General features: G+C 55.0%; 2 protein-coding genes across 3 annotated transcripts in view; both read right to left on the bottom strand.

The window, feature by feature from the left end:
• The window catches only part of RABL6 (RAB, member RAS oncogene family like 6), a 51942-nt gene extending 45012 nt beyond the window's left edge, over positions 1–6930 (bottom strand). Inside the window, exons 1-2 of one of the 2 annotated variants that reach the window (XM_052681299.1) lie at positions 6562–6930; positions 640–774 (exon numbers count right to left, since the gene is read on the bottom strand). In XM_052681299.1, coding sequence (XP_052537259.1) covers positions 640–774; positions 6562–6691 — 265 coding nt within the window. In that variant the 5' untranslated portion in view covers positions 6692–6930. The remainder of the gene's footprint in view (positions 1–639; positions 775–6561) is intronic. The other variant, XM_052681298.1, reaches the window with a different exon arrangement.
• Positions 6931–7874: 944 nt separating this feature from the next.
• Positions 7875–13247, bottom strand: AMBP (alpha-1-microglobulin/bikunin precursor). The gene is given in 11 exon segments (XM_052681326.1): positions 7875–8004; positions 8875–9051; positions 9193–9360; positions 9438–9516; positions 10182–10219; positions 10812–10913; positions 11170–11283; positions 11826–11902; positions 12051–12193; positions 12953–13114; positions 13116–13247. Coding segments are annotated over 11 exon segments (1209 nt in total). The 5' UTR covers positions 13233–13247; the 3' UTR covers positions 7875–7972.
• Between the last annotated feature and the right edge of the window lie 1330 nt (positions 13248–14577).

Here is a 14577-nt window from a genome sequence, read left to right as displayed (position 1 = left end):
ACGCTGTTGGACAGAGCAAATTCTCAGCTACAAAACACTATTTTTCAGTCACCACTGTTAGCCCTGCGTTTTCACCAGCAATGAACAAGAGCCTGCATGTTACCTGGAAAAACCTGCACCAGTAGAGGTGACCACTGTCACTGTGGGCGCTGCTGAAACCAGCCCTCGCCGCATCCACATCCATCTTTGGTCTCCATCAACGTTACAAGTGCGGATGAACACCGGCGGGAGCCCTTTTCTCCACACGGAGGAACTCACTTCCATCCCTTTCTCCATGGCAGGTGCCATCCTACCAGAGTGCCCTCTGCTGCCGTCGGTCACAGCAACAACATAACGGGATGCTGGTGGGAAGGTTTGGCCTCTGCTGCCATCCCACCAACGCCTGCTCCTGGTGTTGCAGGCCAAAATCATCAAACAGGATGCAGTGCTTTCAGAGCAGCCCTCATCATTTCTGAGAAATACTGCTACCAAAAACACAGCTGAGGAACTGTGAATAATACATTAAAGTGACGATAGCCCACTTTATCTCCCAAGCAGACATGGAAGAAGCAAATAAGGCTGCAGTGCCAGTTCCACCTCCAGGCACAGAGATGCGCTGTCCCACGAATGTCACCCCCTCCACCCTCTCCTCCCTCTTACTTTTATAATTCCAGTGGATGCTGGTGACTTGGATCTCCTGAGTTGGAATGTATTCCTCAATAAATTTCTTTCCCTGTAGCCGGTGCCAGAGTGTGGTTTTCCCAGTGTTCCTGTCCCCTCGGATAACAATTTTCACTGCAGAAAAGAGCAAGCAGATCAACAGAACTCATTAAAAACAAACGAAAGAACGCTGTGAAAAGCATGTTAACTTTTTGCAAGCGTTATTCAGACGCAGTTTGTTCTCCCATATTACCAGGCATTATGGGTTCTGTTAGAAAACACAAGCCTCAGTCATTACAATCAGTGCTCATTCAGCAGCTCACACCAGCTCAGCAAAAAGAACCCACAAGAAGATTGGAAATTCAGAACATGTGTGAGAGCAGCCAGCTGTGCCTCTGCTTCTCTCACCCCGCTGCCTTCTGCCACGCACAGCCAGCAGCGTGCAGGGAAAGGCGCATTCAAACCCATCCCGAGGAAAGAAGTGTCCAAAACATCCTCGTGAGGGTAAAACACCACATTGGCTGTACTGCTGCCATTAGCCATACACAGCTCAGCAGAGTTCTGCAGCAAATAACAACACAAGCATCCCATTAGTCTTACTTTGTTCTTTCTGAATACGGTACGTGTTGTTTTCAAAACCTTCTGATGCATTATGGCATTTTTGTTTCTCGTGGTAACCACAAGGCTACTGGGAGCCATAAGCTGACTTGCACAGGACCAGAATGTTTACGCTTGCATTTGATCCCCACGAGCTGCAATAATGCACTAGGAAATGGGCCGCTCAGAGAATCTAATGGCAGCATCAGGTGATCAGCATTAGGCTGTGTGTCATCGGCCAGGCAGGAAATGGCAGACCGAAGGCTGCCTTCTGATGAAATGAGGAGTTATTGCAGTCAGTTCAGAGAAAAGTGTAAGAGCAGCACATCTGCAGGAACAGCCAGCAGACACCATGCCTGAGAAGGGCTCTGTGCTGCAGTTCTGCTGGGCAACCATCGTGGCTGTTCTGCTCTCGCCCACTAGGAGGTATTGCTGTTTACTCTTTTACACAGTTCCTCATTAAAAGGGTCATAAAGGCACAAATTAATTTAGTATTTATAGGCTGCCTTCATTTACAGGTACCAGAGCATCTCTGCAAAGACAGCAAACCATTTCCTATTGCCCTGCATGAGATCCTGTTTCCTGCTTACAGAAGGAAAAAAAAAAAAAAAAAAAATCAAAGGTGGATTGTCTTCATTTCTCTTAATGAACACGGCAGATCCGTGATGGAGGAAGAACAAGATCCTGATTGTCCCTTTTAGAACTTGAATCTCTTGAAATGCTCTCACAGGTCAGACTAGAGAGACATTTTAAAGTCCAGATTCCCTCACAAAACACTACATGAGATACCAAAGCAGAGAGTGCTGTGCGACCAGCAGACCCTGCAGTGGTCAGACTGCTCTTGGGGTGCAGCTTCAGGATCACTCCAGGATGACTCAGCTGCAAGCTTTTCTCCAGAAGGAACGACCTCACCTCCCCCAGGTTTCCTGCTGCCAACACCATCACTCACGCAGTCGCTGCTGAGCTGCACCAAGGAACGGAACCAGCTGGAACTCTCCCCTATGTCACTCATTCTCAGCACACTCCATTTTCTCCTCTAGCTCAAGCGCCTGCCTGCATGAGCAGTGGGAGCAGCATGTGGAGGCATTAACATGGCAAGGAGAGCCCTGGGCAGCCAGCAGCTCACACTGAGATCAGCTGAGGGTGCTGATGGCACCACGTGCTCCTGCTGGATGTGTTTACTGGCCCTCGTCAGCTGCTGCAGTCTCTGTGTCAGGATCTTTCATCCTACATAATGCATTCATTTTCACTGACTTATTCCAGCAGGTAGGAAAAGCCCTTACTAATCAAGCAGGAAGGCAGCAGATCACATAAACAATTCCCAGCGTAGCAGTTTCCGTATTTGGGACTTCAGATGGGGCAGGTCTACCCAATGACAGACATCTGCAAGAGAGGGAGAGCCGTGAGCTCAGCGCACGGGCAGCCAGGTAGCAGTGCTGGGCTGTGAGAATGAGAGCAGCCGTCGGGGCGAGGCCAGCGCTGCTCCCTGCGGGACACGCTCTGCTGCTGCCCTGCTTCAGTTCCCAGTTAAATTGGCACTTAATGCCAACAGCCACAGGTTTGTAGCAAAGACAGCAGAACTATCTGTAGGAAGAAAGGGTAGGGATAAGAAATAGATAAAAATGTGAGGAAGAGAACTAAGCAGATCACTTCTCTTTCATATTGGCATTGTGTCAGGAAAAATGCAGTCGTTTCCATTGGGGAAATGGAAGCAGAGCCCTGAGAACAGGCCTGCGACCAACTCAGAACCAGACACCCAGAATGCCCAGCACTGCTGAGGATGCTGACCAGCTGAGAAGCATAGATTCCACAGCAAAGATTTCTGAACATCTCTGCTAATAATCCCGTATCACAGCATTATCCTCATTAAAGTGTTTGAGACTGGGACTACAAGGCCATTCAAACACCAAAAGCTGGTGCTGCTGCAAGAAGCAAGATGTGATGTGCAGAAGTGCTCAAGCACAATTCCATGGGGAACAGTCCAACCACCAGCAAAGCAGTGTGCCACACAGTGCACAACACCGGGCACCTGCAGGTGGAGGTGGGAGAGGAGGTGGGATGTGGCGGGAAGGGGAAGGTGCTTCCTTGGGAAGCAGTGCAGAACGTAAATATTTAACAAAGCTACAATCAGAAGCCAGGAAGTAACACTTAAAACAACACAAAGGAAGGACTGCGATGCTCACAAAAAGAACATGCACTATTCCTTAAGTTTGTTTTTTTTCTTGAAGCACATTTTAGGAAGAAAAGCAGTAAGAATTCCTGGAACTATTCACTTCAGCAGTAGTAGCAGTTCAGCTGTGCTGCATGTTTGGAGCGGGCTGATGCACACCAAGGCATGGCAGCCTGAGCCCCAGGCACACACAGCGTGGTTCTGCTGGGTGCACACGGGACACAGCTTCCAGAGTAAAGCTCAGTGCTGAAGGCACGCTGTGTTCTGGGGAACGGGAGCACTGGATCTGAAACTTCTGCACTTCCACATCTTTTGCTCCCATCACTGAGCAGTGGTAGCTCCCAGGAAACCCTCTTATCTGTGTCACCCAGCCAGAGCCGTTCATTTCACCTTGGCCATCACTGACCTTCACATTTGAATAACCTGCTACTGGTAACTCTGCCTATAATTTGTCCTGTAAGATGCTTAAGCCACCATCTCTTCCTCTCCCCACCAAACCCACCTGCTGAACAGTGATGCAGCTGATTCAAGTTTTTACAAAAGCAGCGAGTTTTTACAAAGACACAAACACCTGAGTTACAGAGATTGGTTCAGACCCAGACAGCGTTCGTGGTTTCTCTGTACCTTCCACAGTGCTTTGGGAACTGTGGTGTTATTTGGGCCACGGTGAATAAAAGAGAAGAGCTCCATCCGAATGATAATGAGAAGGAATAAGGAGTGTGTGATCTGTGAACGAAAGCACCTACGTTTCAAAACACCACGTTTGTGAAGCGGCTGCTGCCAAAGCTGTTAGCAGCCTTTGCTCTTACCAGAAATCTAAAACCTTCTATCCTGCAACTTTCTTCCTTTTGAAAACTTGCTCGAGTGGGAGGGACACCAGCGACACAAACCTGTTGATGGGCTGTCCAGTTATGATACGTACCTGACACGCTGCCACTTTCATCAGCAAGCAACCTGAAGCATTCTCAGCACATTACATATATTTCTATATAGAGATGTTTACAAATATCTTAAGAGCGAGACAAAGGGACACGGCCAGCCTCTTTTCAGTGGTCTGTGGGGACAGCACTAGGGGAAACAGCCATAAACCAGAGCACAGGAAGCTCTGCACCAATACACGAAGGAATTTCTTCACAGTGAGGTGACAAAGCACTGGAACAGGCTGCACGGGGAGGTTGTGGAGTTTCCTTCTCTGGAGATATTCAATACCCATCTGGATGCTGAGCTGTGCAGCCTGCTGTAGGAGGCCTGCTTGCAATGGGGGTGGACTCAATGATCTCCACAGGGTCCCTTCTTACCCCTACAGTTCTGCAAAACAGGCTTCAGTTCACAATAATGGACTGTAAAAGCACAGAAACATTTCTGTAGAACCACTCATGATAGCATCCTTTGGATTAGAGTTATGGGGAAAAGGAAGAGTTATAAAGATCTGTGTTGAAGACTACAAAATGCATTCCACAACCCTCTGTTCATTTTCATGTATTTCCTAATGAAGGCACACTGATAGCACTGGGATATGCAGCTCTGCCCTTCCCTTAGCAATGGCTTGTCATGCCAACATCTGCCAGCCTAAGCTCAGCTCAGAACCCTCCCTATTTCCCAGTGCTATGGCTAGGAGGGTGCTTCAAAACTCTTTCATAACCCTGCCTGTATCTCCTACAACCGTTATATAACAGTGATACTGGGAAGAGTTACTATGGAGATTGGAAAGCTTCCCTTACGGCAGGACAGAAAGATGCAGCTTTATTCCTGATATAACAGCAATAATTAGAACACAGATCCTGACAAGGCAGTGCTCAAAACAGAAAGCTTCTCCAAAGGCTTTTGCTAATGAGACAAAAAACAACAAAGCTCAGCTGTTTGCAATTTTGGTCCTGCTCTACAAATGACAAGCAGGTAGGCATGCACACAGGTTAGGTGACGACACAGTTAGTCACCACCCAGCAAAGGGCTGTCCCCTTCTGCTGCTGTGCCAGCAGGATGCAGCTGATCTGCACGGCACGCTCACTCACTGTCTGGAACACCAGCTCCCTTCTCTTACATAATTCACAAGCGGATAGAAGCTACCCGAGCTCACCCATGTAACACTGAAGCACATGGCTGCGCTCTGCTCTGTGGGCACTGCTACAACTCTGCAGAGATGGACGGACCTCAGGCAGGAGATCTCCAGGTATGTGTCTGATGGTGCAGTGCTGTGTGTCAAGGTACAACAGTTGCAGCCTCACCACTCATCTGTCAGCAGAAACAACATGCTTCTGCTCATATTTATGACTGCTTGCTAAGTTGCTACTTTCCTAAATTAAAATACTGTCGGCATATGTAACAAACGAGCTCTGGTTAAATGCGCCAAATGCTCTCCACAGTAAAGCTGCAAGCTCCTAAAATCTCTCAGTTCAGAAAAACACTCAAGGGTGATAACACTAAAAAAAGAAGGAAAAAAAAACAAAAAAACTCAAGCCAGGCCCTGCCCTGCTAACCTCTGCCTTCACATCTGTTCCTCCAAAGTGTCTGCGGGCACAGGAATGCTCAGCACTGTGCTCAGAGTGGCCCTGTTCTGAGCTGCCAATCTCAGCTGCCTGCAGCTGCTGCTGTGTGCCTGATCCCACACAAGCGAGCCGATCCTCACAGTGTTCTTGCTCACAGCTCTATCTTCAGCTGGGATGGTGTAACTACTGACCCTGTCTCGCTACTGTTACTTGAAGATGGATTCACATATTTGCAGCGCCTTCCTGAAATGTATTAGGAATAGTTTACTTTACTTTTTTCATACTTTACTGAGCCTCAGGGAGAAAAACACAACTCTGAGCCAGCTGTATCAGGTACAGAGACAGATAACTAGAATGGCACTACCTGCCAAAGACGCATAAAGGCACACAGCACTCACCTGCTGCTAAGCCGTGGCAGGGCACAGACCCTTATCACACAACCACCGGAGCAAGGACACCGTGCTGCGGGAAGGGCACTCACCCGCCCTGGGCAGTTATTCCCCCACACCCGAAGTGACATCAATCCATTCACAAAGAACTCTGCCCGGTGCCACAGCGACGCGGCCGCACCGCAACCCCCCGCACACAGCTCGCAGCCCCCGGCCCGCCCCAGCGCGGAGCCGCACGGCAATAACGGCAGCGGAGGCGGCGCCCCGGGCCGGGACTCACTGTTGTACTGGACTCCTTTGGCGAACCTCCTCTGCAGAGCCTGGTTCATGGACTGCAGCCCCGCGGGGATGTTCTTGTCCCGGACCGCCGCCTGGTCCGAGCCCACCAGCTTCTTCAGCGCCGAGAACATCGTTCCACTCCCGCGCCTTCGCCGCCGCTACAGGAAAAGGGCCGCCGCCGCCGCGGGCTCAGGGGCAGCGCGGCCCCGCGGGGACCATAGGGCCGGGCGGCGCTCAGAGCCGGGGCAGGGCCATGAGGTGCCAACGAGGCGCGGGGCGGCGCGGCGGGGAAGGGGCTCGGCCGAGCCCCGCCGTGTACCGGGACGGGGCGCTAACCGGGCATGGCCCGTGGCGTGCGGCTTCTGCGGGCGGCGGTGGCGCGGAGGGTCGGGGAGCGGCTCAGCCTCGCCGGACGCCGCTCAGGGCCGGGCGCGGAGCTCCCGCCGCCGCCGCCATCTTGCCTCTTCCGCTTCGCCGCGAGAGACGGAGCGCGCGCGGCGCCGCTACGGAAACCGCCAGGGGCCAAAAGACGGCGGGACGCGGAGCGGCGGCGGGGGGCGGGCCTCGAGCACCACATCCCGCAGAGCCATCGCAGCCCCTTTAGCCCTCTCTTCTGACCCCAGGGCCTCGCTGTCACACCCACATGCCTCCGAAGTTCCGTTTTGTGACCCCCCCCGGCAGCCTGTGGCCCCAAGCCTTCAGTCCCGTGCCCCCCTCATCCCGCAGCTTGCTCCGACCCCCAAATCCGCTCCCATCACCCCTTTGGGATGCTCCTCCCTCCCCACACCCCTCGTTGTCTCTCCCGCCCCGCGACCCCTCAGCCCCTGTGCCCCCCACCTCCGTTTCCCAGCTGGCACCGTGGGCTCCAAATGAGGCCCGAGGTGCTGTGGGGGCTCTGAGCCCTGCATTGCTGGGCTCCCCGTCAGAGCTCCAGGGGAGCCCGTATTGTCTGGGGGAGCAGGACTGGAAGGCAGTGAGGCACTCACACCTGTGGGATGGGCCTGAGGCCGTGTGGCACTGAGCCTCGATGCAGAGCTCCACGGTCCCACTGTGCCCTGCCCAATGTGACAGTGGTGCAGCACGGATTATTCACCCTCAAAGAGAAGCGGATGCCTGTCTCCCTTCACTGCCCCTTCCCAGCTGACCCAGGACGCACATCCAGCGGGATGGTTGAGTCTGAGACATGGGCAGGAGCTCAGGACAGGAGGGACCCCCACCAGGGAGGCCAGCAGTGACTCAACAGCATCTCCTGCCTCTCCTGGAGCCCCCTGCCCAGCTCCTTGCCAGCTCTGGGATGGACAGTGGGCTCATTGGTCACTTCAGAGACATTTATTGTTGGAGATAATTCCTGTACAGGCAGGAGCTCCTGTGAGACCCCAGCTCCTGTGCTCAGTGTTCGTCCTTCACCCTTGTCAGTTTGACAGACGCAGAAACTCCTCATCCTCTGCAAGCAGAACAGTGTGCAGTGTGACAGACAGACCCACAGACACCACCCTCACCCCCACTCATACCCCATGAACAGGTGATGGCTGATGCTTCCTGCTTTGTCCTGATTGGCAGTGATAGGGAAAGTGATTCAGACCCTCTGCACATCCCCTTGCTGTCCTGAGATGTCACTTCATGTCCCACCATAGTGGCATTATTGCACTTCAAACTGGCAGCAGGATAATAGAAAACAGATTCTGCTCCATGACCCCTTACTTTGCCCCCATCTCCCACCTCTTGGGCTACCAGCTCCACTTGCCACATCAAGACCAGGTTCACCCAGGGCTGTAGCTAATCACTCTCTGCAGAAAAATCTTCCCTGCTACATTGCTGAAAATGAGATTGCTTGTCCATCCATCCTGGGGGCAGAGCAGTGCCGTTGAACCTCACAAAGAGGAAACTTCTGTGCTGACTAAAGCTGGAGGGTGATCATACAATCATGGAGAGTTCATCCCAAGCGGGTTCCCCTGTTCGGTCCCTATCCAGTGTCAGGATTCCTAATGCCTCCAAATCTTTCAGCTGCTGTTCCTGTGGACACCTCCTGTTGACACCTCCACTGCTCCCTGCTGTGCTCTGCCCTGCTTACAGCCTTCCCCCCTGTTATCGTGAGCATTTTGAAGTACAGTCCTGGCCTTGGTGCATTTGTAGCTCACACAGTCCCTATATGTAATGTTGCTGTAGATTAACCATCTTTTTTTCTCAGTCCATCAAAGTCTCTGGCCCAGGATGGACCAACCACAGCTGCAGGAATGCCCAGCACAGGGACACAGCCTCAAGCAGGATGGGATGCACAAGCAGCGCCTGCCTGGTCCCCAGCAATAAGCCATACCTGCCTGTGGAGGAGCCCCGCAGTACTCCTTGCACTCCTTCTCTGAGTAGAACTTGTTCCCATTGCCTCTGCAGCCTCCATAGCTGAACCTGATGCACTTGCCCTGAGCAGCATCAAAAGCCCAGCGTATCACTGGTTTCTGGCAGGGCCCCTGGGCAATGGGCAGCCTGCAGGCAGCTGTGGGGAGAGGAGACTGTAGAAGGCTGGCAGAACCGGGATCCTGTGCTGCACACACAGGGCTCGGGGCCAGCCGCAGTTCCTTCTGCAGTGTCCCCTCTCTGTGTCCCCTTGCCCTGGTGTGGCCCCATTCCCACTCACCTTCGGTCCGGCAGGCCTGCAGGCACTCCTTCTCTGAGTAGAAGTTGTTGCCGTTGCCCAGGCAGCCGCCATAGAGGAAAGTCTCGCAGGCCATGGAGGAGGTGTTGTAGAAGAAGCGGGAGAGCATCCCGCTGCAGGGCCCCGGGTCCCGGTTCAGCCGGCACGCGTCTGCAGGTGAGCGCAACGCAGGTTGGAGTGGGCGATGGGGGCATGGGACCCACCGCAGCCCCAACACCAGGACCCACCTTCTTTGTTGCCAACATACGTGGGCAGAGGGCCTGCAGCTGAGCCCTCCTCGGGTGGCAGCACTGCTCTCCGTGTTCTCTGCTCCAGGAGGAAACAGACAGCTGCCATCAGCCATGCCAACCCCACTTCCCTGGTACCCCCACGTGTCTCCAGACATCTGCCTGGGGTCAGCAGGCCATGGTCACTCCACGCCTCATGGCATTCCCAGCCCTGCATTGATCCCAGGCGGGGACTAGAATCAAACATTTTGGATGATGACACTCAAAGTGCAACAGCCATGCCCTGTGCTGGGCTCAGCATGCATCTCTCCTCACACTGATACATAGTGTGCATCCTCCACGTATTATATCTGCCCTGAACTGTGCTGTTTCTCTTACAAAGTTCCGTCTCCTCTTGAAAATCCTTCTAAACTCAACACAATGAGACTGGGACATGCTGGGTGATAGCAGCCAGAGCATCAGCAGGGCAATGAGCTGCCTCCCCCACCACAGGGGGGAATCCCCAGCCCAGCTGCAGCACTCATGGGCAGGCAAGGGGTAAGGAGACACCAGGCTCCCTGTACAGGAATCTACCCAGTGAAAGAATCAGAACAGGAAAGAGACATTGCCTTCCACTTGGAAGTGAGCCTTGGTGCCACCTGAAGCACTCAGGACTCTCATCCCTGCAGCCTGTGTTCCATCCTCTCTGGCAAACCCCATCCCCAGTCTTGATCCATCTCAGAAGGTTCTAGCTGGATCACTCACCTCAGGGGCAGTGACAGTCTCCTGTGGGACACATTCACCTAGCCCAGATGACAAGAGAGAAGGTCAGAAGCTGAGAGTGGTGGCTTTTCAACAAAGTCCTCTCACCATGGCCCTACACTGTGCTCTTACAGGTCCTTCAGGAAGGGGTTCCCTCCTGGCTTCACCCTAACACCCACTCTTGCAGTTCTCTACCTCCTGCTCTCAGAAGTACTACCCTAAAATCCTCATGCCTATCTGCATCAAGCATTTGCTGTCACTCCCTGTTGAGCAAGGAGTGACACATCCTAGGAGTCCACAGCCACGGGGAGAAGCTGTGGGTGTTCCTGCAGTGTCCTGCTCCAGATATATGAATGGCTCCAGAACAGCCATGTTGGGTTGCATCAACCTGACAGCCTAGAAAGAATCCCACCAACTACCCTGGATATTGCAGAAAACTGGGTGCTAGTGGAAGCCTGGCTGATTCTTAGCCTCATCCCCTTCCTACCCCGACCCAGCAAAGCCCTCGTTTGCGCTCCCTCCATCCTGGCTGTCTCTTCTCCTCATCCCTGTGTACCAAGAAGGAACAGCCTCAGCACACTGTCCCACTGAGGACACAGGCAGCAGGAGAGGTGCACACCGCACACAGGTTACCTTTGTTGGCCAGGATGAAGATGGAATCTGCAGGGATGCCCATCTCCAGAGCCAGCTGCTGGAAAGCCTCGGTGAGCTCTTCCCGCAGCTCTGGGCTTCTCCCTGGGTGACGGCAAGGAAAGGACTGTCAGCTGGTGTCTGCTGCTTCTAGATCTGAGTTTTTCCCACACAAATCGTGTTCATCTCAAACAACAGTCTGCTCTCAATGTTCATTGTATGATATGTCTCTAAGCTGAGCCGTAAAACTCCACCTCATTTGATGCCAGAGTTGACTGAAGGCACCAGCTCCAGAGCCATAGAGCAGTGTTACTGAGTCCACCCCAGAGTTTGCTTGCCCACAGTGCCACAGCAGACATACCATACAGCTTCAGTGTGGTGGTTGGGCCAAAATTACTTGTCTTCTTCATCAGAATGACCGCGTATTCTTCATAGTTGGTGCGAAGCACGTAGGACTTGATAGACACATCCCACTCTGGATGAGAAAGGGATACAAAGGACATCATTGCTACCCTTAGGGAGGAACAGGGGTGTAGAAGGCAGTCCCAGAACTGGGGAGTGAAATCAGGCAGCTAATTCAAGAAACTGTCAGATTACTGGGAGGCAGCTACTGACCTGGGCACAACCCTGACCCTGACCTCACCATCCTCTTGTTAGTCAAGGAGACTCGAATCCTAGGGTTGCAGATAATGGGATACCACCAACGCTCCTGAAACATGGCTGGGGAGTGCTTATCCCATCTTGGAACCCTGGGGATGGGAGGGATCTGCTGGAATACCTCATAATCCTGTACCTGCAAAGGCAGCTCTGAAGCAGCCCCCCGAGACCTTGCTCCCTGCTTTCTTGGTTGGAAATGACCTGAACTATGGAGAGTCTTCCTCTTCATTGAGCCCTGCTGCCCTGAACCACTCTCCCAGCCACCAGCTGTGTCATCTTCTGAGGTCCAGACCTGGTTCACACCCCCTGACTGCACAGTGGCTCTCGGGACCCAGCAGGCCAGCAGCAAGCCCAACTTACTGGGGCTGTAGTAGGTGTATTTGCCAGGGGTGCCGGTTTTCTGGTACTCTCCTGAGACGCGTTTGCAGTCACCTTGCCTGGAGGGAGGAGGAAAACAACCATCTGATTGGAATGACCTCTTTTTTGCTTATCTTATGATAAACAAAAACACGATTTGCTGGAGCACCAAAACTGGCCATGGCGTAGGATCCCTGAAACCCCTGAGCACCCACAGCAATGCCATACCGCAGCCTGGTGCTGATGGTACTGATCTGGTCAGTGCTGGGGCCAGGGCCCAGCACCAGTGTGCCCATGCTGAACTTCTCCTTGTAATTCTTCATCCACTTGCAGGTGGTGGCAACAGCTACATCATACCATTTCCCATACATCTGTGGGGAAAAAAAGAGATGACTCCACCACGGGATCCCTCCACTGAGGTAGGGCATCCCATAGCTTTCTGCAGAGCCGACATTCTCGTGGCCAGGAAGTTGGTGAGCTATGGTGCAGGGTGTGGTGGCAAGAGCTGCTGAAGGAAAGTGATCAGCACTCAGTAGGATTTCCAACTCCATGGTCACCCATCTCACATGGCTTCCCAGGCTTTTGAGCTTGGATCTAAGCAGTCTGAGGAGCAAGCTGGACACTTGTTCCCATGGATGCTCACACTAGCAGAGCTCTTTCTCCTGCTCTCTGCCTTGGTTTCTTGTATAGGGGCTAGGCAGTCCTTTGGGAACTGAGAGGGGTCTCCAAGCTCAAGACAGTGTCCCTGTGTCCTCCGCCCACCAGGCAGGGTCTCATGCCTGCTGTGTGCCCCAGGAGAGCCCAGACCCTTGCTGCTGGGTGTGCACAGCCAGGCAGGGTGCCTGCTGGAGACCCACAGGCCTGCTCCCAGGCAGAATGCATCCCGTAAACACTCTGCATCTCCCCACAGCTCAGGCTGGGCTGATGAACAGGCTGGGACTTGTTTGCCCTGTCCTTGTGTTTGCTGGGGTGAGGCCATCCCAAGGGCTGGGTCCCCATGACTGGCATCAAGGGAGGCCTGCCCCACACAGCCCATTATGGGAAATCATCTTCCTTTTGGGAGGAAAGTGAAACAAAACTTCCCCCATCCCTTCTGCCCCCAAATTCCAGGGACCGCCAAGCCACTTTACCCGCTCAGGCTCAAAATTCTCCTGCACTTGGATGTCCTCATCCTGGTCACCAATGGGCGTCCCGCTGGCCACAGCAAAGAGGAGGAGGGAAAGAAGACCCCAAAACATCATGCCTGGAAATTTCAGAGCGCTACTGAGCAGGATCGGGGACTCTGCACTGTCCCCAGTGCGCAGCAGCGTGACCTTCAGACCACGGAGAGCAGGGCTGCTGGAGCGGCCAACCTGGGGAGGGCCAGGCTGGGAGGCGTGGGCACAGCTCTTGGTCCCGCATGCCCGCCATATGGCCTGGGTTCACCATGGCCTGTGGAGCACAGGGGCGAGCATCCTTCTGAGCTCCTTTCTTCACCTGTTCCAGATCTGGGCCAGCACCTGCCAGTCTGCCTTATACAATGCTGTGATTCACACTCCTGCCCCGGGATCCTGCAGAGAGCCCTGTGCAGGTACAGCATTATCTGCAGGCAGCAGAGCATCAAGAAGCCCCCAGCATGTATTGGGGCAGGGGCTGAACAGGGCAGAGCCCACCTGCCAGCTCCCTCTTGGCGGCGGGGTGAGACCCTCACAGAGGTCCCAGGCACCTGGGCGAGCCGGTGTCACCCACCCTGAGGGGCAAGCGTGGGTAGCGAGGACACGCCATCCCTCCCCGCTGCTGTTTGCCTTCTCAAGATGATTAACTGAAACCAAACAGCCGGAGGAAATGGCAAACAGAGCAAAGGGCAGGAGCCTCTTTTCCAGCTGGCCCGTAACCCAATATTTGCAGAGCCGGCCCAGGCTCCGGGCACGCTGGCAGAAGCCGGACGGACTTTCACCTCGCAGCGCCGCTGTGCCGACGCGCTGCCCGGGGGCCGGCGGGCCCGGCGGGGCGCTCCGGGCCGTATCGGCTCCGGCCTCGGGCCCTCGGGGCGGGGCAGGGCCGGGTGCCCTCGCGGCTCTCGGAGCCCTCCAGCTCCGGCTGCTGCCCGCACCGCGCCCCGTCCCCGCCCGGCGACGCTAGGTGGCAGCCGGCGGCCAGGAATGCCCCGCTGCGGAGCGGAGCGGAGCCGGGCGGCGCCGTGCGGGCAGCGTCACCGCCGTGGAGCTGTGGAGCTCCGCTCCTCGACCGCCCGCCCCGTGCCGGGAGAGATCGGGGAGCGGTGCGGCCGCCAAACGAGCGCTGCTGAGAACGCGCCCGCCGGCCCCATCCCTGAACCCGCGGCTGCGGTCGCTCCGGGACCGCCAGGGACGGCGGTGGCAGCCCCTATCGGCTCGCCGTGCCGCGGGTTGGGGCAGCGGGACGCGGGGCGCTCCGGCAGCGCTCGGGACCGCGGGGCTCCTGCGGGAGCTGCGGGCGGCAGCCGGCCGGCAGGAGGGGCGGCCAGAGCCTCGGTTTGGACAGAAACCAAATGCGGGGAGAAGCCGCCACGAAATTCCTGCGGACCGAACCCCCGGGCGCTGCCGCTCTGCCTCCGGCCTTCCTTCCGCTCCGCTCGGCTCCGGCTGCTCTCCTGCAGGCCCTGCCGGCGTCTCGCAGTGCCGGCGGTTCCTGGCATCAGGCGGGCCCTGCAGGAGAGCGGCTGCTGGGATCCGGCGTACAACTGTGTGTCTGCAGGGACTGCGTGCGCTGCCCTCCTCTCCCGCTCCCAGCAGAC

This window comes from Tympanuchus pallidicinctus, unplaced genomic scaffold (genome assembly GCF_026119805.1).
Source record: "Tympanuchus pallidicinctus isolate F22 unplaced genomic scaffold, pur_lepc_1.0 scaffold19, whole genome shotgun sequence".
NCBI classification, from domain to species: Eukaryota; Metazoa; Chordata; class Aves; order Galliformes; family Phasianidae; genus Tympanuchus; species Tympanuchus pallidicinctus.
Note: the sequence above shows the minus strand (reverse complement) of the source record. Positions and strands in the feature narration are given on the sequence as shown.